The sequence below is a fragment of the Falco peregrinus genome, chromosome 2, assembly GCF_023634155.1.
Source record: "Falco peregrinus isolate bFalPer1 chromosome 2, bFalPer1.pri, whole genome shotgun sequence".
NCBI classification, from domain to species: Eukaryota; Metazoa; Chordata; class Aves; order Falconiformes; family Falconidae; genus Falco; species Falco peregrinus.
Genome location: NC_073722.1, coordinates 4,461,536 through 4,486,434, shown reverse-complemented (window position 1 = coordinate 4,486,434; position 24,899 = coordinate 4,461,536). Strand labels below are relative to the sequence as shown.

The following is a 24,899-nucleotide window of genomic DNA, read 5'->3' as shown; positions in this document are numbered from 1 at the left end:
TTCTGTGGCTGCCAGGAGAAGAACTTGGTGGTGACTCCTGACTAGAATGTGAGCAAGTTTGAGTTGTTCATGTGACATTTGTAATGTGAAATCTGGCACCACCCAGATCTTAGTATCAACAGGCAGAAAATGAAGATGTCGTTGGTGCTGTCTGATGCTGAAGGTTCGATTTTCCTGCCAGCGCACCAGGGGCCGGGTGAGCCCCGCGGCTGCACCGAGCCAGGGGCCGGGCCCCCCGCAGGGTGCGCGGTCCGTGCCGAGCTGAGCTGGCTCAGCCGCTGCGGTGCGCTCGGTGCGGTGCGCTCGGTGTGGTGCACCTCAGCTGGGCCGCCGAATTGCGGGGCATGCACCGGGAGATGCGCTGCCTTCATCCCAGCCCGGGCTTCTGCCAGAAAGACAAGGGGACGGCGCACCTTCGGGCGGTGGGGGTGCGACGCTCCCTGCGAAGGAGCGCGGCCCCGCCGTGGGTCCCGCACCCGGCGGCAGCGGGAGCAGCAGCAGCAGCGGGAGGAGCAGCGGGAGCAGCAGCGGGAGCGCGGGCGGTGCCGCCCCCCGCCCGGCCCGGGGCCGCCAGGCACCGCTCCCCGGGGCGGCTCGGCGCAGCGTCCCGGCGGGCTGCGGAGCTTTTTGCGCCGTCTTTTCCCCAGCGCTGCGAAGCCGCCGTTCTGCAGCCGGGACGCAGCGAGCTCTTCCCCCCGCTAAGCAGTTAATCATCTGCTCGCAATTAACCTGTGACCTCCCCCGCCCGCGGGGCAGCGCTGTCGCTTTAACGCGGGCGGTGGAAGCGGGGGGAGCACAGCCGTGCCAGGGTCGGCCCCGAGGCTGCTGCGGATCCCTGGCTCTGCCCGGCCCCGGCCGCCCGCCATGCGGAGCCGCAGCCTCCCCGCAGCCCTCCTGGCCGCGGCCCTCGCCGCCCTCCTGCCGCCGCCCGCCGCCCCCTCGGCCCACCGCAAGCTCCTGGTGTTCCTGCTCGACGGCTTTCGCGCCGACTACATCGACGACAGCGAGCTGGAGGGTCTGCCGGGCTTTCGGGACATCGTGAACATGGGGGTGAAGGTGGATTACATGACCCCGGACTTCCCCAGCCTCTCCTACCCAAATTACTACACGCTGATGACAGGTGAGTAGGTGCGTTCCTGCGCCGTGATGCTCCCCGGAGCTGCCGGCTTCCCGGTGCAGAAGCGGGGGGGCAGCTCCCCGTGACTTTTTCCTCCAAACCCGACGTAAAAATAACACCAGTTGTGCTTTTAGCTGGGAGCTTAAACGCACTGTGGCGTTACAGCTCAGTATTCCTTGTCTGAAACCTGCTCTGAACTTGGAAACGTTGCTCGAAGCTGATTTTTGAAGTTCCCCTTTGCTTTCCGGAGGTGCTGCCGGGTCCCCCACCTGCCGCCAGCGCGGCTGCCTGGCCGCCCAGGGCTCCCTGCTGCATACAGAACGTGAAAACAAGGGGAAGATTCACGGAAAATAAATAGGGAGCCTACTCACAGCCTTTCCAGTTAATAAAAAGGCATGTAAACGGAGGGTGGTTGACAAGAGAACTTCTTTTCAGTCAGCAGGTCTGTTTTGGCAAGTTCAGCATTAAATTTCTTTTTAAACTTAATAGACTTTCTGCTTTCAACTTACCTTTGCTCTAAGTCCTCCTATCTGTAACCATCTGAAATAGCCAAATAGGAAAACATTAAGGAGTTTTCCTTTTGATCCCCTACAGCTTTTCTGAATGCCCAGGAGAGGCTTTCAGAAAACTGGGAGGATAGTCATGGTTTTCATGATGCTGATTTGCTTTTAATCAAAGTAGGGTGACACATGATGACAGTGACGCTGGGAAGGTGCACAGAGTGCAGCTGGCAGTCAGAGAGAGACACCTTGGAAACAACAAGGAAAAAAAAAACAGAAAAGTTTTTCTGCAGTTTCCGATTGGATTATTCTCTGGAGTTATTTAACAAACAAGAACCTCCACCTAATGGGAAGAAGGAGTGAGAAAAGCTGTCCTCTCCTAAGATATGTGGCATCTTCTGCTGTCCTCAGAACAATACAGTGCCCAGCGGTCCATATACCGCTTGCTGGGGAAGCAAATAGATGCTATTGTAAGACAGAAATCTGACATCAGTTGTGCCCAGCTTGTTTTGAAACCACTTAACCCTTTCCTCCCTCCCTCTCTCTCAAAAGAAATGCCTTTCTCTTGCTTACCTGCTAACAGGAAAGAGTACATAACCACCACAGGATTATTTCATGACTTGATGCAAATGCATGAATGCAGAGCAAATGTCAGGACTGAAAAAGAGAGGTGTTGTTCCACTCCAGCCCGTGTTCTTTAGGTGTATGCAGGCAAACCGGCTGAACACGTGTACAAAAAGCCTTTGGATGGAGTTGTTGAGAAGAGGGAAAGCAGCTTTTGCTCCTTGCCATACTTAATCATCACTCCTATTAAGCGCATATGCATTGAGTGAAGTCTGTAATCAGCCTTTCGAGGAGTTTTGAAAACATCCTATTTTGTACTCACAAAGGAGTTTTGTTTTAGGTGATGAAACACCGCTACTAGACTTTTCACATTTTTAGGGCACCAGAGGGTACACCCCAGCTCAAAGCTCAAAGCAATGAAACAATCTGTGAGACCAAACTCAACTCTTCCTGAAAGTTCCCTGCTCTTCATGATGAGGATCTCAATGCAAATACAACTTCGATGCAAATAACAATTCACCTTCAGAACACGAGTCGGTCACACCGGTGTTAAATAGGTCAGGAACCAGTCAAGGACCAGGTGTAGGTGATGAACGTGCCCAAAGGAAGATCCAAGACTGCACTTGAGCCCTCGGGGTGTTAGTGGACCCCATGGCTGTGTCCTGGCATGACAGCAGGGGAAGTCCCATGGCTGCACTGGTCGTACCCCCAGTGCCATGGTGCGGTCTCCACAGAAAGGAGATGGCATGTTTTCAGTGATGGTGCGGTTAGAAGCGTGGTACATGCAGCACCTGTAGCGTTAGCTGTGTTCGGTCTGCGCGCATTTGATGCGCAAAGCTGGGACAGCTTTTGGAAAAAAACGCAGCATGGCAGGGTGACATGAGTATCGTGCCATAGTGTCCTGCTCAGGGACTGGCAAGTTATTGTCTCCCTGTTGCCGCTGTATGGGCACGGAAAAGCTTGCCTTGCGTCTCCCCAGTCATGCATCTCCTCTGTGGGGCCAGGGGGGCACGACTGCAACTGCAACTCGGTTTGCTTCTGTTCGCAACTGGGATGTGTGGGACTTAAATGTCACAGTTTCCCCTGGGAAATCAAGGACTACAAGCACCAGCTATTCTTCATATCTTGTCCTACACTGCTGCTTCGTGAGCTGTTAAGAAACTCGCATTTTAACCTCCAGTTGCCTTATTTTAGCATTTTTGAATGCAATTTCATACTATATTGGCTTTTTTCAGCTAAATCAGCTTAAGAAATTTCTGGCCCCGCCTGCACAGTCCCACCCCTGGCTCGTCCATTATATCCCACCACTTTTTTTTGATAAATACTCCTGTCTCTTCTTTCTCCATTCGTTCACAATTTCTTGTGGCCCCACATCCATTCAGGAACAAACGAGGCTGCCAGGTCTAGGACAGTGTGCGCATGAAAATGCTGCATCGGGATGGATTTGGCTCTTGCCTCTATCCATTCAGGTGAGCAAGGCCCCTCCTTTTCTGTGTACTGCCCTCTACCCCACATCCACACAACCTTTGTGACGCCAGGGAGGTTTAGTTGTTACAGAGAGAAGTGCTCCTTCATTTTGGTGGCTTTGGAGGAGGACAGTGGGTTCTGCTCCTCAGACACCATCACTGTTGGGACAGGTCCACCCTCTCAAAGGTGAACCCACCTCCTTCTCCTCCTGCCCCAACCTGCAGGCAGAGGTTATGGAAGTCAGAAGCATCTGCCCCACCGTGTCTCAGTGCAGATGCCAAGCTGCACCCGTCAGCCCTGCCAGAACGTATCTTTCCTCTGCACCAGGCAACTAGCAAGCAATAGCATGCAGCGCAGCGGCTCAGTTATCTGCAGGATCTTTCAGTCATTATATTTTACTTCACTGGTGATTTCAACAGGGCAGCCGAACTGAACTTAATGAGAAATATAATTCACGAGAAACAGCAAGTTTACTGAGATTTTCAAAGCTATAACCCAGTAGATGCAACCATAACTGATGACCAAGAGCCACGTATCTAAAACCAACTAACTAATGCATGCTAATTTGAAGCACGCCCCATCTTGCTGAGGCTACGTGCTAGGTGAAGCACAGACACGGTGGGAGGAATAGGGCCCAACCTAGGTAAACGAAACGGGTAAACTTTGGAAGGGAAGCGGGGGAGGGAGGTGACTCGCCTGTGGTCACACAGTGCTGCGCGGTGATGGCAGAGCTCTTTGTGGGTCCCCATCCTACTTAAATCTGCTGCTGCGGTTAACCTATGAGAAAATATTTGCCAGAGCTTCCCGGAGTGGCACAGAGAGCCTCAGCCCGAAACCTGGGGCCTGTATAGGGCTCTTTTCCCTTCCTCCACATCTACAGCAATTACGAGAAAGAAAACTAGAGCGTAGAAACAAGATGAATGCTGATGGTTTGGCTTCTTCACGTAACGTCACCCAGTGATTCAGAGCTGAGGGGGAAGCTCCAGTCTGCCTGCGAGCCAGGGCATGGCATCATGACCGGCTGCTTGAAGAAGCACCGAACAACAGCCAAGTCACTGCTGGAGCAAAGGGATCTCGCTGACATGCAGCCGGAGCGGTTGTTTTGTTACAAAAATCTGGTGGTGTGCAAGGTAGCCCAAAGTTGTATTGTCGTACAAATCTGACCCTTTGAAAAGCAGTCTTCTCTAGCAGCTTCGTTCATGCCATGTTTCTCCGTTTTGGCTTCCACAGTGCTGTAAAGGCTGGTTCTCGGGTGACTGGGTTGTTTTCTGAGCTGGTAGACCGCATCCCATGTGGTGTCCTAGCTCTCCATGCTCCAGTTGAGATAGTGCTGTTGTTGACCTGAAAGGCATGACACAAAATGCAAGTTAGGTAAAAGGAGCTGTTGTTGCTGACACTGGTGTTTGGGAGGGCTTTGCGGGACTCGGCGTGGGCTTGGCAAGGGAGGGAAGAAGGAGTCCAAATACGCATGTCCCAAAAGGCTCGCTTAATTGCACCGTGTGCTGTTTGTTTTACAAAGAAAGGAAATATGACCACAAGCCATCTCAGGTTTTTATCCTGCAGGGATTTTTTAATTTTTCCCTTTCCCTGCCGTGGCCTGGCTCTGCAGAGAGCTCTCAGGCCAAGCTAAATGGAAAGTCTGAGGTCTCCCCCATAATCGCTGCGAGCGTGAGCTATTGCTTCAGAGCTCTCTGTGCCGTACCTCTTGAGAAAAGCTGCACATGCTGAGAGGTTTGGATGTCCCTCGCCTGCCAACCCACGGGCACTGGCGAGCTGCTGGGGGACCCCCTGCACCCCAGTGCCCCTGAAGCCCCCCCACCTCAGCTAAGGGAACACGGGGGCCCCTCATGTTTCCAGCCCCAGCCAGCCTAAACACAGGCAAACCCTATCACATCTGAGCTGGAAACCTGGAGAGGATTTATTTTCTAAGATCTTAACAACAAATGAGGCCTGTTCTGGCAGGTCTTCCGTGAGGACGTGCCAGCTGCCTGGTCAGCTCTGCAGCCCCACGTCCAAGAGCCGTATTTCTCTTGGCCCGCATGGGGCGTGGGGGGAGTCCCTGCTCGCGGAGGTGGGTGGTGGGATGCTGCTTGCAGAGGAGCTGGCGAGGGGCCTCCGTGTCCCTCTTTGGGTAGGACCTCATCTTAAATGCTTGGCACAGAGGCTGTGAGGTCCCACCAAGCTCGTGGGGTGGAGAAGGAGGTTGAACAGAGGACGTTTCAGTCTCCTGCACTCAAGATGAGGGCTGTGGTCTTTGCAGGGCTGTCCCACACTTGACGTAAGTCGGTGACGGCACGTTTGGGGCTTCTCTAAAATACAGTGGTGGTGTGTGGTGTTTGCCCAGCCACTGCAGCTCATCCCTGCGTGTGCCGTTGCTTTCTCCTCTGCTCAACAGGGGGGAGAGTGGCAACACGGCAGAGTTCCCACGTATGGGTGATGGTCCAGGGCTGCTCTGCCAGGCTGAAGGTTTCACTCACCTTCCGTGATTTTACCATCCTTCCCCCACTCCTCACTCTCCATGGTGGCATACTTGACTGCTGAGGGTGGATGATGTCGTGGTCTGACATAAATAGTCTGATTCTGTTTTCCCTTGAGCACAGCAAATCTTGACATACACTGTTACCCTGGTTACCCACATTTTCTGGGAGCAAATGTCCTTTGGGGTCCCACCCCTGGAGTCCTCCGGGGTATGGCTGATGTGCACACGTACTAGTCCGTTTATTGCTTGCTGTGAGAGGTCTCCTGGTTTACAGCACAGCATCTCTGCTCTCCGTCCACTCCGTACCCAGAGGAAGCGCTGCCCGCTGGCGGCTGTAGCAGATGCCTCTTTTCTGCTGCCCAGCTAACTCTATCCAGACTCCAGCCTGGTCCAGGAAAGGATGCTAACAATTTTTGTTTAGCAGTTAAGCATGTTTTTAACTACATAAAGAATACCTGCACATTGTCTGTGGTATGAAAAATGGAGAAATAAGAGGACAACAGGGAAATATATTATGGGTATACATGAACTGAAGCTATCTCAACTTCACTGTCCAAGCTGAGAAAAATGCCAGAAGGACACAAAGAGCATGATGAGTGACAAGGTAACAGGATTTTTTCTTTTTGCTCTTCTTTTAACCACCACAGATGCCAGCAGCAGCCAAGATTTAAAAGACTGTTCGTGACATACAGTTTTAAAATTAATAGTCTCTTCTTTTTCTTGGATTCAGTAGCTTTCCATTTCTAAAATTGTGCGTTGGAAAGCAGAAGAGCACAAAGCTGCCAGTGGTAATACTATTAACTGCCAGGGAAGGGGTCCTAGCCTAGCAAGGACAGGCTGGAGAAGAGAGTGGGAACTGGGAGCATTTTTCATTTTTATATTCTTTATCTCACTTTGTTTACTTGCCGCCTGCAGGAAGGCTGCAATGCCAAGTGCCAAGATTTTTCACTTTCACACATACACAAAATGTTGTAAAAATCTGTGTTTGCTTTCTACCAGTTAAAAAAAATGGAAACACTTTCAAAGTGGAGAACAGAAAGTTTTCTCTAACACAAGTTCATATGCTACAAATTGAAGCACGGAGTTTTTTCCTTCTTACTAGCTACAACCTCAGAGCTCACAACTAGTATACCTACTACCAGCTGTTAGCAGCAGTAAGTGGACATTCACGTATCAAGGTATTTTCTTCGCCCAGAGCTGAAGTCACAGTGGATGAACAGAATCCAAGTGGATGCTTTGGAAGCAATGGATGCTTTGGAAGCAATTTTCTTGCACCCCAGCCCTGGCCCCATTATGAAAGCATTGAATTAAGAATTTCACGCTCTTATTAAATGAATCTCTTCAGGGGAAAAAAAATAATAATGCTGTGTAGAGCAGAGATTTTTTTTGTGCCTTTTGATGTGATCCTTCTTGGATTGCAAAGTCTTGCCAGACGTAGGCGACGGTGTTTCTGCTTTGGATCTGTCTGGTACTAGAGGTCATAAAAAACTGGAAAGACTTTGGCAGCAAGCTCTTCTGGGAGCGTAAGTTGTCCATGCGCGTCTTGCAGGTACTGTTTTTGCTTGGGGCCCTGCAGATGGCAGGGCCACTTTGCTCAGACCCGCGCTCCCCCCTGACTTCTAATGAGCCCTGGTCTTTTCCAGGCCACTTAAGGTTTTGCACGTGGGTTTTGTTTTTTCCCTGTAGTCTTTCTTTCCGAAGCAGGGCGGATGAGACCCAGCGAGGGAAAGGGCAGAGCAGGGCATGGATCAAAGCAGGCAGAGCTGGGCCCTTGGGGATGCGCTGCTCACGGCAGGCTGGGCTCAGTCCTTGGGGATGGCAACACCGCAGTATCCGCTCCACAGCAGGATACAGTGCTGGTGACTTTGAAGTCCTGCTCTCTTCCTCCTGATGGCAGGCAGCATGGGCAGAGCATTCCACAGGGCACATCATCCAGCAGGTCTCCAGGGGGGCTGGAAGTGGGGTGAGGGGCGGATAGATTAGCAGGGCTGGGTCAGCATTTAGGTGGCTCTTCAAGCGAGGGGGTAGCAGAGGAAAAACGTTGTGGGGAGGGAAGGAAGGGGAGAAAGGGAACTAACTGCATGTCTCACTTGGGCTGTTAAAACCTACCTACCTTAGGTGTGTGCAGCTGTTTGTGTGGAGGAACCCAGCTCTTCCCCAGCTGGTCTAGTCCCACAGCAGCCTGTGCTTGCGCCTGCCCTCCTGGCCCTTGTCGCTTTCTGGGGAGTGGGGCCATCGTGGTGGGACATGGGAGGAGAAGGCTCACCGTAGCAGCAAGGCCCGCATGTAATATTACATAGGACGGTACATATAGCTAAATGCATGTACTTACGTTCAGCATCAGGTGGATACCGCATGGGTGCAGATTATGGTGCCTTTGCTGCGTTGGCTAATACACACACCGTGGGTTCTCCGATAAGTCTGATTTGCTCAATGCAAAGATGGTTTTACCTCTTTTGTTGCCTGATGCACCAGGTATAGCATGATGTGTCTGCCGCATGCTGCCTCTCTTTTAGAAAAAAGATCAAGTGTCTCAGAAGAGCGTTTTTGCTTGCAGATTTAGGCGCAGGTGGTCCCTGTATGATCTGTCGTGCCTACTGGTGATCCTGCACACTGTCCCTGCAGCCACCAAAGAAAGAAGAGGTCATTCCTGTAGCAAATGCTCTGCTTTCCATATCTCACGTACGGTCAGTGTAGGGTGCACAGCACTCAGTGTTACCATGCTGTTGCTGTGGGTGGCCAAATGGCTGTATGTTTTGTTGGTTGTGTGGTTTTTTGTTTTTTGTTTTTTTTTAATTTCATCTTTGTTTTGCATAGATTCATTTGAATGCTGACAAAAGTGCCTGGAGACATGGGAATGTGCTTTAGACAAAGCCAATGCTGTAAGAAATGTAGTGTCCAAGTAAGCTGTAGCATGCAGACTTGCAAATGCTTCTGCTGGCTCTCTTCCAGAAGGATACAGCAGTTATCATATTCCGGGGAACTATACCCTCTTTGTTTTCCGCTGTTGCTTGAGGAAAGAGGTGCTTTTTACTACGATTGCAGTGAGCTTAAACAATGATATCTGTATGCTGAAATTGCTTTTTGCCCTGTTTCTACTTTCGAAACTCTTGAGATAACATTTGATTATGGAGCAAAGCTGCAGTAATGGAAGCAGTAATAAATTCAGTGTGTTATGGTGACTGTCTAACGCCATATTGTGATTTTGATAATCATTAAAAATGAGATCACCAAAGGTCATTTTCTCAGGCTGGAGAAAATAAGTTACAAGAGGGGATGTAAAGAACTGGGATTCTTCAGATGACCCACAGGATATTTGAGAAGCAACCTTAATTCTGTGTGCAAGTGTTTGGGGAGGGGGCAGAAGTGCCGGCTACCGCAGGGCTTTTAAATCTAGTGAGCAAGGCACACAGTAGCCACAGCTGCAGATTAACAAAGGTGAAAAATAAAATTGGAGGCCAGGCATGCCGATTGAACAGTGTTTACTGATGATAAATATTGGGATGAGCAACCCAAGGAAGAGATTGATTAGTTGCTTATTGAAGTCTTCCAAGAAAGTCTAGGGTCTTTCTGGGACACAGGCTTCAGGCAAGCAGGTGTGATGGCTGCAGGCAGCATCAAATGGTCATGTCTTTTGGTCTGCCTGCTCATCTGATCTTCCCTTCTGGCCCTGTGAAGCAGGGATGTCTGCAGTGAAAACTGATGCCTTACAGTCTTCTAGGCCTCTTTTTCAATATAAAAAAAAAAAGAGAGTTGGAGTCCATAGAAGGATGAACTTGTCTGATTTGGAGATCAGAAGAATACAGTCCTCCATATGAATGCACACAGTTAATTAAACTTCCCAACAACAGTAGAAAGAACAATCTGCATTCTGTTCCTTAAAGAGTTGGGCAAACCGACAGCAGACCCTAAATCCTAGAGGGAGCTCACATCAGTAGCAGCTAGAGCTTATTGTTTTTTATATAAAGACTACTATACATCATACACATGCATGACCTAAGAGCTTCAGCACCAGCCTGCAGGTTTCTCAGGACGGCACCAGTTGCCTGCCTGCAGTTTAGCAGGTTGATAGGTACCTAGAAGTACGTGGACTTCAAGAAGCTGAAGAAGTGGGATTGTCCTCTTAAGTAGGAAGATTGTGCTTTTGATACGCTATAGAGGCTTCCTTCGGGATCTTTTGAGACTTAAAGGAAGCACTTGGCAGCCTAAAGAGGATGGATTACTGCCCATCCAGTCCACCAGTTCTCCTGTATTAAACATGTTTGGTTTAATATGGTAAGCAGTGACTGCCACAAATTGGGACTGCTTTTCTGTACTGGGGAGGGAGGAAATGTTTTGCATAACTGAAATAGTTTGTATTAGGGAAGGAGAGTTCAAAATCCATTTCAAGGTCACATGTACCCAAAGTGTACAAAGTCCTCTGCTCAAAATGACGCCTTTTCAAAACAAGCGTACCAAAGTTGTTTCAGTTCTGATCACCATGCTCAGTCTCACAATAATCAAAGCCTGTTATCTGGATCCGTGCAGTATCGTGACTCATCAGCTGATGATGACAGTGTCTCACCCATGCATCCGTTGTTGCTCTTTAAGATATGGAAATCGTGAACTCCCAGTACAACTTACTCTTCAACGTTTCTTTTCCCATTTTTCGTTAATTTGCCTGCAGAGTAACTCCTAAAATACGTCTTCTCTTCTGACAGTGACAAGAAGCAGAAGACATCTCTTGGCTATTATATGCTAGTGTGTTGTAAGGGCCTCCAAGATGCAGTAAGAGGGCTGAAAGTGTCTGATGAAATGATTGCTGTCCCTACAACCTAGAACAAAGCATCTTCATTTAAGAAAAAAACCCCAACCTAACTGTAACATAAAATAAAAGTGTTTAGCCTGGTTTTTGCTTGTTTCTGGAAAAACAACATGACGGGAAATGCGAGTTTCCCCAACTTTATGTTTCCTGGTCGTGCACTTACCCCTTCCTGTTTGCAGACTGCTTCCTGCAGCGCGCTGGGTCTGTGTGCTGGCAGGTACCTTGGACTCAGACTTGGCAGATGTTGTGTGTGTAGAAGGAACCAGGTGTCAGCCAAACGTGTGGCACCCGCGTGGGCTGCCACTGCCGTGGTTTGTGCGCGTGGACTGTGTGTGGCATGTTGAGCAGGCCACGGGGCGCGGGATTTGTTTCTTCTGGCCTCAGCGAAAAGTTGGCTGCCGGAAGCTAAGCAAATGCTGTGATCCTTCTCCACAATTCACAGAGAGCAATGTGCACCTGCAGAGGATGACTCCTCCCAGATACCTTAATGCCATCCTAAGATAGGCATCTAATTGCTTTCTAGAAGTGCCTTTTCTCCGTTGACTGTGACAGGAACACAGGTGGCTCACAAACTCCAGCAGCTAACTTTTAGGTGACTGAACTGGAGGACATAGAGACCTACCTAGAGGACCCCAATAAAAGGTAACAGAGTCAAGAAGATCATATGAACAGTTGAAAGGTAAGAGGTCCCTGAGTTTAAATCAGGGCTTTTCATACCAGTGGATGGTCCAGTGGTAGCAGTGGTGGTGCTGGTGGCATCCTTCTGCTGAAGAACACCAATCTGATTGTGCTGGGTTTTTTTTCTCCACCCCCGAAGGTCGCCACTGTGAGGTCCATCAGATGATTGGAAACTACATGTGGGACCAAAAGACAAATGTATCTTTCGATATCGGTGTGAATAAAGAAAGCCTGCTGCCTCTCTGGTGGAATGGATCGGAGCCTTTGTGGGTCACAATGATGAAAGAAAAAAAGAACGTTTCCATGTACTACTGGCCAGGTTAGTATGTCAAAAATTGCTATTATCTTAACAGTGCATCCTTACATCTAAACACTCCATATGCTCTAGGATGGCTCTTTAATACAGACAAGAATTATGAATACATACAAGAATACAGAGGAGCTGTAGTCTGACATACAGACAAGAATTATGAGTGCTTTACTAACCACTCATAGACATTTATGATCTTTACTTAGGCCATGACAGTTTGTCTATGCTTAGGAAGGAAAAGACTGAAGTGTCATTGGGGGTAGATTTCCACCAAATATTACCTTCGGGGGGCACTGGCTTGTAGGGCATCCCCTCCTCCACCAGCTGCTCGTTCATTCCTCTCACCCACCTGTAGCTTCTGCTGTGCTGAATGGCTGCTCCGTGAAGTTCATGGAGCAAAACTCTGTCAGTGACTGAAGTTTCAAACAGCAGCCATCCTGCCCCAGTGCTTGTTTGGTTTTAACCTGGAAATTGGTAGGTGAGAGCTGAAGATGATCTCCTCTGTGGGGACAGCAAAATCCAGCTGAAAAGGAAGTATCCTTTGGTGAGCTGGAGTGAGCACTCTTGTCTGTCTTCATCACTAACTCAGCTGAGGTCCCCGTTGCTCTGAGACCAAGCCATTCATTTGGAGGGACTTGGACCATCTGTTCCTCATTCACTGGATACTGGACCACTGAAATCCCTAGGGATCTATAATAATGAGTGTTTTTTAACAAATAGGAGTATGCCCTTAGGCTGTCCGTTTAGGGACCCACATAGAAATAGATGTTCCAGACCAAATCCTTTGCAAGGTTCTCAACTCTTTGACCTTTCAACTCTGCGCTCCCTGAGCAGTGTGCCGATATCCTCGTACGTGTAACTGCAGGCTTGAGGACCACAGGCTGGAGGAGCTGTACTGAATACAGCCAGTGATGGTGGGGCGGCAGCAGCAGCTGACTCATGCCACGGGCTCCTGGCCAGCTTGTCTCTGCATTCCAATGCACGTGTGCCTGGTCACGGTCTTTCCATGCAGTGTGGCTAATGGCATCCCAGAAAAAAGGCCTCAGTTCTCAGGAAAGGGAAGAAAGAGCAGACCGAGATGAAAAACATTGAAAAGCCATCCAGCGTATTTCCACAGTACTGAAGAGTGAAAAGATCTGAGGGGGACAATATTGCCAAAGGCAGTCCAAGGGACTGGAGTTACAGACTAGATATAATGGTTTGGATAAGACCGCAAAAAAAAGCTGCTTCTCACTGGAGATCACCCAAGTGGCTGCAATGCAAAAAGAAGGATATAGACATTATACAAGAATATAGAAATTCTTCTAAATATTTGCAAAAAGACCTATTTCTATAGACCAATCATTTTTAGCTACTAATGTAACTGCACTGAACAGGTATAATTATGTACTGAATAGATGTAACAGTCAACAGAAAGCTACTGAAATCCAAAAGAACAGTATCACTTCCCATTAAATGCTTTTGGACTTTACCTAGCTCCTTCGTGTTGTCCTCTGAGCGGTGTCTCCCAGGGAGAAGACACATGAGATGTATATATATATATGTACTCCTATATACGTATGTATACCCTTCACACTTACCGGTGTATTTCCAGTGGAAAATTGCAGGGAACAATAGAGCCTCCTTCTTCCCAGTGCTTACGCTGCCAGGTGGATGCATTGACTCTCTAATGACACAGGGGCAATTTTTTGCCAGCTCTGGTATTTTAGCTGTGGACTGTGACATGTACATCTGCCTGTCATTAATTATTTATCTGTGACAGGTGACCTTTGGCAAAGCAATCAGTGCCTCAGTTCAGCAGATGCTTCAGCACGTGCTTATTTTAAGGGTGTTCGTGGTCTCAAAGGACGTACTGGCCACACAGGGTCAGGCACAGGGCATGAAGCGGGGTGAAACGTAGAACTGTTGAGCTAAAACACAGGGCAATTGGGTAGCCGTAGGACTCCAGGTGTAACTGGAGTAAACAGAAGTCACCCCAAATGCAATAATGTTTGTTACATTTTCCCTATATTATTTTTTGAACCGTTTTCTAGTTCCATAGTAAGGGCGTGGTCCTTTCTAAAAATTCTAGAGCTGTTATTTCAAAGCTTTAATTCTTAACAAGGCATTTGACTGGGGAGCGATGCCAAACAAAACGAAAGAAAGTAATAAGGGTTTAATAACCACGGTGGGTAGAGGTCCCACAGACATTTGCACCGCATATGATCTGCTATTCGTCATTAACTTCCCAGCCTGAGAATATACTGCTGCTCGGTAATGAATCCTGCAAATCTGATAAAGATCTGAACAGGAAACATTTGGGAGACTCTTAATAGGAACAGCAATGTACAGCCACTTTGTTCTGGAAGATGCTGTTTTCTTTCTAGCCAGCGGTGAAGGCAAACGAGAGCCATCAAATGTAGCAGGAATGTGCTGTGAACGCCAGCAAGCTGATTGCCAGGGTCAACTTGCACCACTGCCATTCCCTCCTCCGAGCCAGTTCCAAGCCTTGCAAAGTCTGAACTCACAATCTGCCACTTCGTATTCTTCCCTCTGTTCCTCTCTCATGCGTAGTCAGTGCTCAAAGGAAGAAAATCCAGACCACAGCAAACAGGGACCCAGAGCAGGAGGGCTGTGGGACGTGAGCATCCATCAGTCCCAGCTTTATCTGTGAGCCCAACTTAGACGCAGCAAAGACAACTCATGGGCAGAGTTCATCTGGGTTCTCTTGCCTCTAGAGGCAGAAGAACCAAAATGCCACCATGCCAGGGGTCCCAACCACCGCTTCTGCTAAAATAGAAGCACTTGGCTTGTAGGGACATTCTTCTTCTTTCTTCACGGTATTCATTAGGCAGTTTCTGCTCTTGAAGGCGTTCCTGGGGAAAAAGTCACGTATCCTCTGACTGATTGCTAAGTAAAACACAACAGCTAATGCCGTACGTGGGGTGAAATAAACGCGTGGCCTCACACCCAGGTTGCCTGTCCGAAGCTCTGCTGCTCCAGCGGGTGGAGAAGCCCCAGAGGAAGATGAGTGCATCCCGGTGGTACGACCAACATCAAAGCTTGCTGGTGCTCCTCACGCTCCGCCTGGTGGGCGATGTCACCCCAGACCCTCAGACTCCTCCATGTTCTGGCTGCGGCAGCTGAAATACAATGACATCTTTTCTAAACACTGAAATGAGAGAAAGGGGGGAAAAAAAGATGCTTAAACACAACTTTTTGCCATTTAAAGACAACATTTACCAGACCGTGGAGCTAGTCTAGACAGTTTTCAAAACCTTCTGTTATGACAAAGTGTCCGACTGTGAAATCAATGTTTAGAAATGTAACTAAAGCTGGCAGAGGTTCTGGTCTCCGTGTCAGATAGATAAAGAGGAGCCTATATATAACTGTGAAAGATGTCCTTGTCCCTGCTCCAGTAGTTCAGGTTTTTAAGTAAAGGTTTAGCGTCATACAGAACTCTGCAGAAAGGTATCCAACATCACGTGTTAGTAAATACAGCTCATCTATTTGTAGTTTAACCAAGAAAAACCTAACATTCTCTTTGGCTCCAAATCTTTTCAAATTTCCTGTCCTGTAATATTTAACTGAGAAAATTTACCATCCTGACCTCTACCAAAATGAAATTTAAATATTAAAGGGTCTTCATGGCCAGTATTATGGAATTGCAATAAGCCTTAACATCAAAAATTTGATTTTAAGGCCAGTTCATCACAGGGGCTAAAAAAAAAAAAAGAAGAAAAAGGAAACCCTTAGTATCTAAGCAGCCTGAATTTTCAGGGTCACTGCCAATGAACTGCATACTTGAAGACCAATGTATTTAGTGGCCAAAATGATTTCTGATTTAGTGGCCAAAATGATTTCTGATTGCTGCTGTCTTTTATGTCATGCTCATCACTTGACAATCTAGAAATAGCGAAGATACTCAGCAACTAAAAGATCCCAGATCCCCAAGAGCTTAATGCTTCCAGTTAAAATGATCTCGTGAGTAACTCTGAGGAACGTTACCTGGGAAAATTATAATTTGATGTCAGTATCTGAAGAGGAAAAAAGAGGCAAAGTGATCATATTCATCATTGGCTATGAGCAGTCACCCACCTAAACTAAAATACTAGGCATTTCCAACGCATTTCCAAATGTGTCCTTAACTTCTTACCTGGCTTTGGAGCCAATCTTTTCCCAGACTCAAGTGTCAGAGGAGAAATTGGTTCTGAAGTTTCAGTTCAGTCCTGAAATACTAGTAAAGCCCACGGAGGACCGTTGCGTTGCCTCTAGCATCCCAGGTAGCCGAAAGCCCACGTTTTGCTGCTGGTAGCACCCTGGGTATCATGCAAAAAAAAGGCTGAAGCTGCATGTCCTCAGGGCAGGGGGCAGGAGCTCCTGCATCCTGGGGATGGCTTCAGGTCATGCACGGAATAGGGGGTTTGATGATTTGGTTAGGCAGTGGCTGGGACCTGTCTCTGTTGCGCAACATAATTTCTCCAAGGGGCCGTGTAGAGATGTATAGAAGTTTTACTGTGGGACAGTATGGAGAGTCAGTTCTTGTGAAGATAAACACTGAAGTACCTCCGCGCAGAAAGGGGAGGTAAGTTTGGGGCAACAGGGGAAAAGTGGGCACCATCACACACTCCCACAATTTTTGTAAAACCAAATATTGGATAGAGGTTCAAAACGATGTAAATGTTTTGGGTTTTTTTACAGAAAAGTAAAAGAGGTGACTAAATTTTCTGTTTATTATTGCAAATAATCAATTCCTACAAACGATTAATCATAATAGATGAGGTCCCCTTGAAACACACACACCATGTGGAGACCTGCGAGCCGCTACCGTGGACGACTGGGTGAAGAGACTGAGTCTGTCATCTGTGCTAGGGCTCTTTTTTGGGAAGGGTAACCTCCTTCTGACTTAGCTGGCTTTCTGCAAATCAGTGAAGATTTTTAAAGATTTCCTAAGCTCAAATACCAAACATTTTCCTAACCTTTCCTGGTATTCCTGAGAAGTCACAATCAGAAGTCTCTTAGCCAGCTTAGCCCGCAGGCGGTGTGCCTTTCCCTGCATCCCCATGCTGCACCTCAGCGATGCGAGTTCCTGCGGGCTGAGATTCAAGACACTGACAAATTCTCCTCATGCAGCCTCCCAGTAAGCAAACCACTGTAAAGCATCTCTGAAAGTAGCTCCGCTTGCTCTAGTGCCCTCTCTGTACTTACAATTCCTGTGCAACCTTCTTCCCCCCCCCAAGTAATGAGTAGACTTAAAGCCGTCCTTAATGCCGGTTCCTTTCACCCCAAAGGAGGAGTGAAGGGACACAAATCCAGGTAGATCCAGGCTGTGGCTTGGAGCTGCCTTTTTGACCTGACTGTGTTGCTGTGTGCAGAGACCATTTTGCAAAATAGCATTTATTTTTTATTTTTATTTTTTGCTTTCCTTTGTGCCCCAGGACTATACCAGAAAATGCCTAACGGCGATAGGAGGACTCTGGGGCTATCGAGAGATAATTTGCATGGATCCAGTGTTTCTGAAAGCACACTTCTTTTAAATATTTATGTTATTCAGCAGCATAGTAACCAGAGAGCAAAAGGGCAAAAAAAAAATCTCACAAAAACATGTTTTTGTGTGTTCAGGGCCATGTTCTCCTGTAGGATTTGTTGCCATAAATTTCTGGGCCACAAAACAGACTGTATTTTGCAAGGAAGGCTGCAAGTTACCAGACACTTAATTGGTTTATACTGTTTTAATAAGACCTCCTGGGAAACAGATTTAATAGCGGAGTGCCAGTATCACATAATAAAACACAGTTTATAGAGGATATTACACCATAAGATACAGTGTGTCTGACTGGAAAGTATATGCTGAACTTTCAGGAAACGCTATCTAAATCTATTATGCTGGAAGCCTGGAAATGAGGCTATGTGGCCGCAGTACTTAAAATGAAAACGAGCTAGCGATTTAGGTGGAAACCATCTGCCACGAGGGAATCAAGTTTTATTGTGGGAAGGTCACACAGAGACCTTCCCTTTAGAGGGAGAAATAAAAGCATCCAATGTACAGTTTGCTACAAGCACTCGTCAAACCAACCTCTCCCCCCTTTTCCCTTCCCAACCGCAAGGTTTCCTGCAGGGAAGGTGTAAGGTAAGCAACGCCACAGGGAATTTACACACCTGAACTTGGCTCCCATGGTGTGGGCTCTGTGATCAGGGTGAAATGGCCAAGCTCACCGCATTTTTCGCTCGTAGGTTGCGAGGTGGAAATCCTCGGTGTCAGACCAAGTTACTGCCGCGAGTACTTCAGCGTCCCGACAGACAGGAACTTCGCAGATGCCATCAGTGATGCTCTCGAGTCGCTGCGGTAGGTCACTGGGCTTCTGCACTGTGGGGCTTCCCCCACACTGGAGCACGAGTATTTGTGTTTACTACCAACCTTGCTCGAGGGAAGGTTTTCAGGATCGGCTCCCAGGCAGGAGGATGGGGACCAAGACTACCTGTCATAGGAATGTCACCATAACAGAAATATTCCCTTTTCATTAAGATGGGAGGGAAAGATGTGCTCCTTTTTTCATGAGTAGGCTACAACAGGGAGGAGAGACATCCTGACTTCCTATTTTTAATTTGCTGTTTCAAACAGCTGTAAGTCCCTGAGTATCTGTTCATTGACATGCAAGAGCAGGCTTCATAATGCTTGGATTTAGAGAGAACTCCTGGAAATTCGGAAATTCTGAAATTCAGCTCCCCTCACTTGTTTATGAGAACAATGTTTTGGCTCCTCCTGCATTTTAGAACACGTCAGGCACAGTGATTTTGGAGCAGGCATTCATTTTGTGCAAATATGAGAACAGAACAGAATAGAATAGAATAGTTCAGCTGGAAAGAACCCAAAATGATCAGCTAGCCCACCTGGTGGGAATGATGGGAATCTCTCTCTCAAACACCTCCTAGGAAAAATATGCTTTTTTTATATGCTCCACACACAGCTTTCAAGTTCCACCATCGCTTATCCAAACATTAACAAGGGACAACTCCACACAGGTTGTAAAATCAGAGAAGATTGCACTGCCACTTGCCTTACCTCGGCTGTAACTAAGCTTCCTCTTTTAAAACCTTGTTGGTTCCATAATTTATCCAATCCTAGGATATACTTCTACTTTACTACTTGTGAACTGCCATAGTGATTGGAATCTGAAAAGTTTTGTGTTCAGATGCTGAGTGTTGATTGTTCTTGAAATAAAGGGTCCAAAATGATGAGAGCGCTGCTGGAGATGTTGCTCCCTGCTGCACACTGGGTCCTGCTGCACAGATGCTCACGAATCACAGCGCTGTTTACAGCGTGGGGCTTAGAAAGAAGCTGTCTCAGAACATGTGAGACATTGGATCCTGAAATGATTTAGCTTAGATTTTAAGAAAGTTATCTGCATGTGACATGAGGAGGTCGTATGTGCCGTAGGAGGCTTTCTGGAGCCTCTGCAACACGTTTAATTCAGTGAATAACAAAGGGAATGGAAAACTGAATACAGGCACCAGCTCTGACTTCAGGTGGAAATCCATAATTACCGTTGAAAGATTTTTGGTGAGGTGTCAGCTGGGAATGGATTAAGATATGCTTGAAGCTGCCTGCCTGGTTTCTATGAAGCAAGCGCGTAAGGCTGCTCAGGACGATTTGCAGCTTTGTCATTGTGAACATGATTAAAAGCGAGGCAAAACGGTGAAAAGCTCCAGCTCTTCAAGCTGCTCTTTTGGGTAGCTGGAACCCATTGAAAACATTTCAACAGCTACTTCGTCCCGAGTCACAAGGTTGCTGGCTGCTGCCTTTGGTGGAAAAGAAGAAGGGCAGGAACACACCAGTGTTGGTGGTGCAGCTTGCAAATCGGCAAAAGCTGGTGATTTCAGCAAAAGAGCAAATCCCTGCCACTGTGATGTCTGCCATAAACATCAACAACAGCCTGCTGAAGAGCCCAGATCCTACAGATGGTCCTGGAGCTGTGGGAGGTCCACTCTCTGGTGCCTGTTTACACACCTTTCCTCTCGAATTTCTGCCTGGGTTTCTTTTCTTAAACTAAGTGCCCTGTCTGCAGCAAGGCAGGAAAGAGGAAAAAAAGAATAATTCTCGATAAAATTAATCATCAACGGTGGCTGTAAATATTGCAGGGACTTACAATAAGAGTAAGTAGTACACAGACTTACAATAAGAGAGGAGGGTAGGGAATGAACAGATGAAAAATCAGGTAGGTTTTCCTTATCCTTTCTGTCATTCATCCTCTTTGTTTAGTCCTTTAAAATTTGGCAAACAATTTTCAGGGCTGCTGGGCCAGCCTGTAAGAAGTAAAGCCTCTGAACCGCCTTGGTTGCGGGCGTATTTAGTTAGCAGGAGTTAGCATCTCTGGGTAGAAGAGTCTTGACTGGTGTTTTATTGTCGACTACATCATTTGCAAGGGTTTCTGACTCTGGAAGCTGTTCAAAGGCTGGCAGATCCAGTGTGTTTCCTTTCCACACCCCAGCTAATTGAAAAAGCCCATTAGGCCGAGGGTGGCACTATGTGTGGGAAAACAGCCTGTGGCAGGGGCAGCCCGTCGCCTGGAGCGATGCCTTGCTTCGTCACCCTAATGGCAGGTAGTTAATGAACTGCACTTCTGCTCCCACCGCCGGCAAACCTTACAGGGACCTCAGGGCAGAGGGAGGAAGATCTTTATTGTGGCATGGTGGCCTAGGGGTTAATTGAGTTTGGGCATGGGATCATCCTGACCCATCTTAGCTTCACCAGGGTTGCAGGAAGGTTGATCAGTGTTCTCTGCAGGAGTACAAAACTCATCAGGAAGCATTGATTGCAATCTCCCCCTTTTTTTTCCCCCCCATTTTTTTTGCAATCCCATTGATTGCAAAAAAAAAAAAAAAAAAAAGAATGCAAGACTGAGCTCCTCTTGCAACCAAAGGAAACCAACCTTCAGGAACATTCTCCGGTCTCTTCAAACAGGTGCTTTGAGACTTATTATTTAGACCAAAAATATTCATAACTAAATCAAGTACCCTTTTTTGGCAAGTAAACCCAAAACCTCCCTTATATCTTTTCCACAACTATAATTTAGGGGCTGTTGTAATCTACCTGCCTTCCTGGACAGGTGCCATGAAGTTTGCGTGGTACTTGCGAAGTGTGTCGATAAACTATAAACCGCCTTTTTGATATCACCATTGATGCCATCCAGCTTTCCTTAGCCATTTCTTTTGAAAGTTACTGGTGATGGGAGAAGACAGGACTAACACACAGAAAGATTATTTCTCCCGTGCAAGCCATGATCAGAGATGCCTGGCTTACTTAGGAAAACGGGCAAAGAATGGAAACAAGGTCAAATTCTCACAAGCTCTGGATGTGCTGTACTCAATCCTGCAAACTCCTAAGCACGGCGCGTAACTGGAGCTTGTCCCACTGAAGTCACGTGTGGAGTTGAACGTCCATCCTTACAGTGCTGAGCCCTCACTGATGAATCTCACCACAGCCTACATAAGATGACTTTTTTTATGCAATAACTCGCTTTTCTAGCTTCTATCTTGATTGAAATGATCGTTTAGTTACAGTTGAGAAGACACAAAGCAGTCTGAAGTAGCTAATACGGGCACTGCAGCAGAAGGCAACAGTTCCAACAGGTTCAGTGAATGCGTATGCAATATAGAAATTACAGGGTTAAATTTCAGAAAATAATTTATGCCTAATACAGATGGAAATGCTTAAAATGAATGCTTAAAAAAAACCTGGGGGGAGGGAAGGGCTGCTTAATTTGAATGATTTCAAAATCATGGTGAGTGAGAAAGAACACTGTTCTGCAGGGCCAGCGGTGGAGAAATTCCCACCACAGCAGGGACCTTCACCTTCCTACAGAACTGCTCCTTTGAGGCCTTCAGCAAACTTACAAATGCAAATGTCAGACCCTAATTCATTCATTCAGTCCCTCAACTCTGCTTTTTTCTCTTCTATCTCGCTCATTATACCTGGCTACCTAGGTGTCTTTAATCAGAGGAGCTGGACTTGCCAGGGCATCATACAAGATCTTTTTGTAGGGATCTTGACCTGGATGCAGGCGTGTATTTCGGATGGCACACCCTGTCATATGTTAAGTACTGTTGAAGAAGACTGGGTTGAACTTCATGAGCATAGATTTGCCATTTTATCCACCAGACAGCTCTCAGGGAGCTTTACAGTGTTGATGAAAATGTAATTAAGGACTGACTGCTGTATGCGCAATCCCCACTAATTAGTCTGAGGGCGTTCAGTGCAGAAATGTGTGATCAGCTAAACTTGTGCAACTGGGATTACCTTAGCGTCCCTTTGGTCACATTCCTGAACAACAACCCCATCTAAAATCTCACCCCAATTCATACCACTTGGGGTCCTGCAAGGTCATGGAAGAATGTGTCCTGAATTGACCTCAGTGGTTTGGAAGACCTCACACGGGAGAAAGCCAGAAGTATCAAACTTTAATTAAAGGATATTTGACTGTTAACTCCAACAATCCTTTTAATAAGGACATTCAGCGCAGAATTCAGTATTTTTTCTGGGTCTTTCTTTGTCATTAAAGGAAAAGCATCTCAGCTGGGAGTCTCAAGCCAACTCGGGTGATGTTGGGTGGGAATAGTGAGCCCAGCCATGCGACGTCGGGTAGGAAAGCACGGGCTGGAAGCAGAAAAGGGGGTTTTGTGGCTCTACGTGCCGGTGAGGGCAAAACCACCAGGAGGTCTCCATGTGTGTCAGCCTCTCACTCCTTCCCCTCCCTCTCACCTCCAGCAACGGCAGCGCTGAGATGGCTGCGGTGTACTACGAGCGCATCGACGTGGAAGGCCACCACTATGGCCCTTCATCCCAGCAGCGCAAGAATGCTTTGAAGGAGGTGGACAAAGCCTTGAGCAACATGATCACCCTCATGAAGGTGAGTGGTCTCCAAGAACCCAGCTCCTGGGTACAGTTGGAAAAGGTGTTTACAACTGGTCTTCGTGGCACAGCTGGGAGCCTATTTAATGCCTGTTAATTCGATGCATTGACTGTAAACTTGTATCTCCTGAGAAATGGCAGATATGGAGATCCCGTGGAAATCAAGGCACCATTCCCTTGATTTTTATTATTTTCATCAATGGCATTATAATCCTCCTAGTGGATTATTACACCGGTAGTGCCGTAAGCCCGTATACGGCTCTGTTCATAACTTGCGTTGCCGGCTGGGCTTTATAGTAGGCAAATGAATCAAACCTACTTCCTTCCTAAGGTCTGTGGAATCAGGCAATTAACTTTCATAGTGTTTGCTGCAGCATCATTCAGAACTCCGCACTTCAAGTTTTGTTCTAAAAAACACGATCTAAATCATTTTGCAGCAAGAAAAAGAGGGTACCAAGCTTTTGGGTAAATGTCAATTCTGTGAATGTTTCTGACCATGATAAATGCGTGTTGGAGGTTTTTATGTGTTTCAGTGAGGAGAGGAATATATATTTCCAATTTCACTAAATTATAAAGGCTGTAATGCTAGGTGCTCGTGTTTGGGAGGGGAAGAGAGAAACACCCCTGCCACAGGTGCTACCATGAGAAAGTTGCTCTTCCCCAGCTGTTTTGGCCCACAGATGAAGAACGGTTGGATAGAGATGGTTGTCTAAGACCAACTGTGATGACTGGTTTGTGGGACTGGGATGTAGCATCTGGTTATTTAGCAGGGGGATAGATTTGCTTTGGAAAATCTCTCTTACCTCTCAGGCTCTTCCAGTGCGGCAGGTAAGAGTGGATGTCCACCATTGCGGGTGGTGGCCAAGCACAGCGGAGGGCACTGGCGGCCATGCTTCTTCTGGCCAAATTCCACAAAATCAGTGGAGGTCAAGTGGGGATTCAAATCTTCCCATGGGCACAGACAGTGCTAAGCTCTTACCTGGCCATCATGGTTGTCATGCACTTGCTCCACAGAACAAGGGCCTTCAGCACGATGTGAACGTCCTCCTCTTCTCTGATCACGGGATGACGGACATCTCTTGGGCGGACAAAGTGATTGAGCTGAAAAACCATATCAATATGAGCGATACCATACAACTGAAGGACCGAGGTCCTGTTGTGAGCCTCTGGCCAGCTCCCGAGAAGCACGCGGAGGTAAGTACAGCACATTCGTATTTACTCAGTTTCGTGTTTCCTTGGGTTTTTATGGCAATCGTGCCTTTTGTTTGCTCGTAACATCCAAATCCTGCTCTCAGAATTGTGTGTAAAAATCAGCCTGAGGGTCTCACTGGGAGTCAGACTTGGATCCTGTGACACTCTTGTAATGCTGGTTCCTGAAGGAAAGCCACACCAGGCAAATTAAAAAGCATGAACTTTCATTTTTGTTTGGCACAGATATGTGCTTTCAAACTCCACCGCTATACGCTTTTGATAAATAGCTAAAATAATTGAGCTGAAAATCCAGTTTTAGGATTTTACATATATTAGTCAATTTACTGACACTCTAGCTGGGATTTTCAAATGATCTGGAGCAGGTCAGGCGTTCATATTCCGGTAAACTCCCATAAAGTTTGAGGAATTAGCTCCATTAGACCAGAATTGGAAAAAATAACTTTTTGTACAATATTCTCCTTTGAAGAATTTTGATGAATAAGCATGTTGGATTGAATCAACCATAAAAGCCCGAGGCTAGAACTGCAGGATTTTGAGGAACAAATTAAAACAATACAGAAAAAAAAATTGGAAACCACTTGAAAAGAATGAAAATGCAGCATCTGTAACTAATAGACTAGTACATTATAGTTTAACCAGAAACCCGTGTGTGAGGAGTCATTTTGTCCTCAGAATATATAGTGGATGCACACAACGGGCAGTCCATGCTCCAGGTGAATAATTTTGTTTTCTATATTGTATTTTAGCCACAGTATAGTGTAGGTTGTGCCATTTTTTGGGAAGAGAATATTTGCTGATTTTTTGCACCCAAACAGGCTCTCCGGGACTTGCATAGCTGTGATCTTGTGAACATTTCCAATTAGTGCCAGAATTGGAAGTT

At 47.1% G+C, this 24,899-nt stretch overlaps 1 protein-coding gene across 7 annotated transcripts in view; it reads left to right on the top strand.

Moving 5' to 3' along the window:
- The first annotated feature begins 261 nt into the window (after positions 1 to 261).
- The window catches only part of ENPP6 (ectonucleotide pyrophosphatase/phosphodiesterase 6), a 34,030-nt gene continuing 9,392 nt past the window's right edge, over positions 262 to 24,899 (top strand). For 4 of the 7 annotated variants that reach the window (XM_055795780.1, XM_055795782.1, XM_055795779.1 and 1 more), the window contains exons 1-5: positions 265 to 1,120; positions 11,749 to 11,928; positions 18,133 to 18,244; positions 22,664 to 22,805; positions 23,822 to 24,001. In XM_055795780.1, coding sequence (XP_055651755.1) covers positions 865 to 1,120; positions 11,749 to 11,928; positions 18,133 to 18,244; positions 22,664 to 22,805; positions 23,822 to 24,001 — 870 coding nt within the window. In that variant the 5' untranslated portion in view covers positions 265 to 864. Of the gene's footprint in view, positions 1,121 to 11,748; positions 11,929 to 18,132; positions 18,245 to 22,663; positions 22,806 to 23,821; positions 24,002 to 24,899 lie in introns of all 7 variants that reach the window. The other 3 variants (XM_055795785.1, XM_055795783.1, XM_027777459.2) reach the window with 2 other exon arrangements.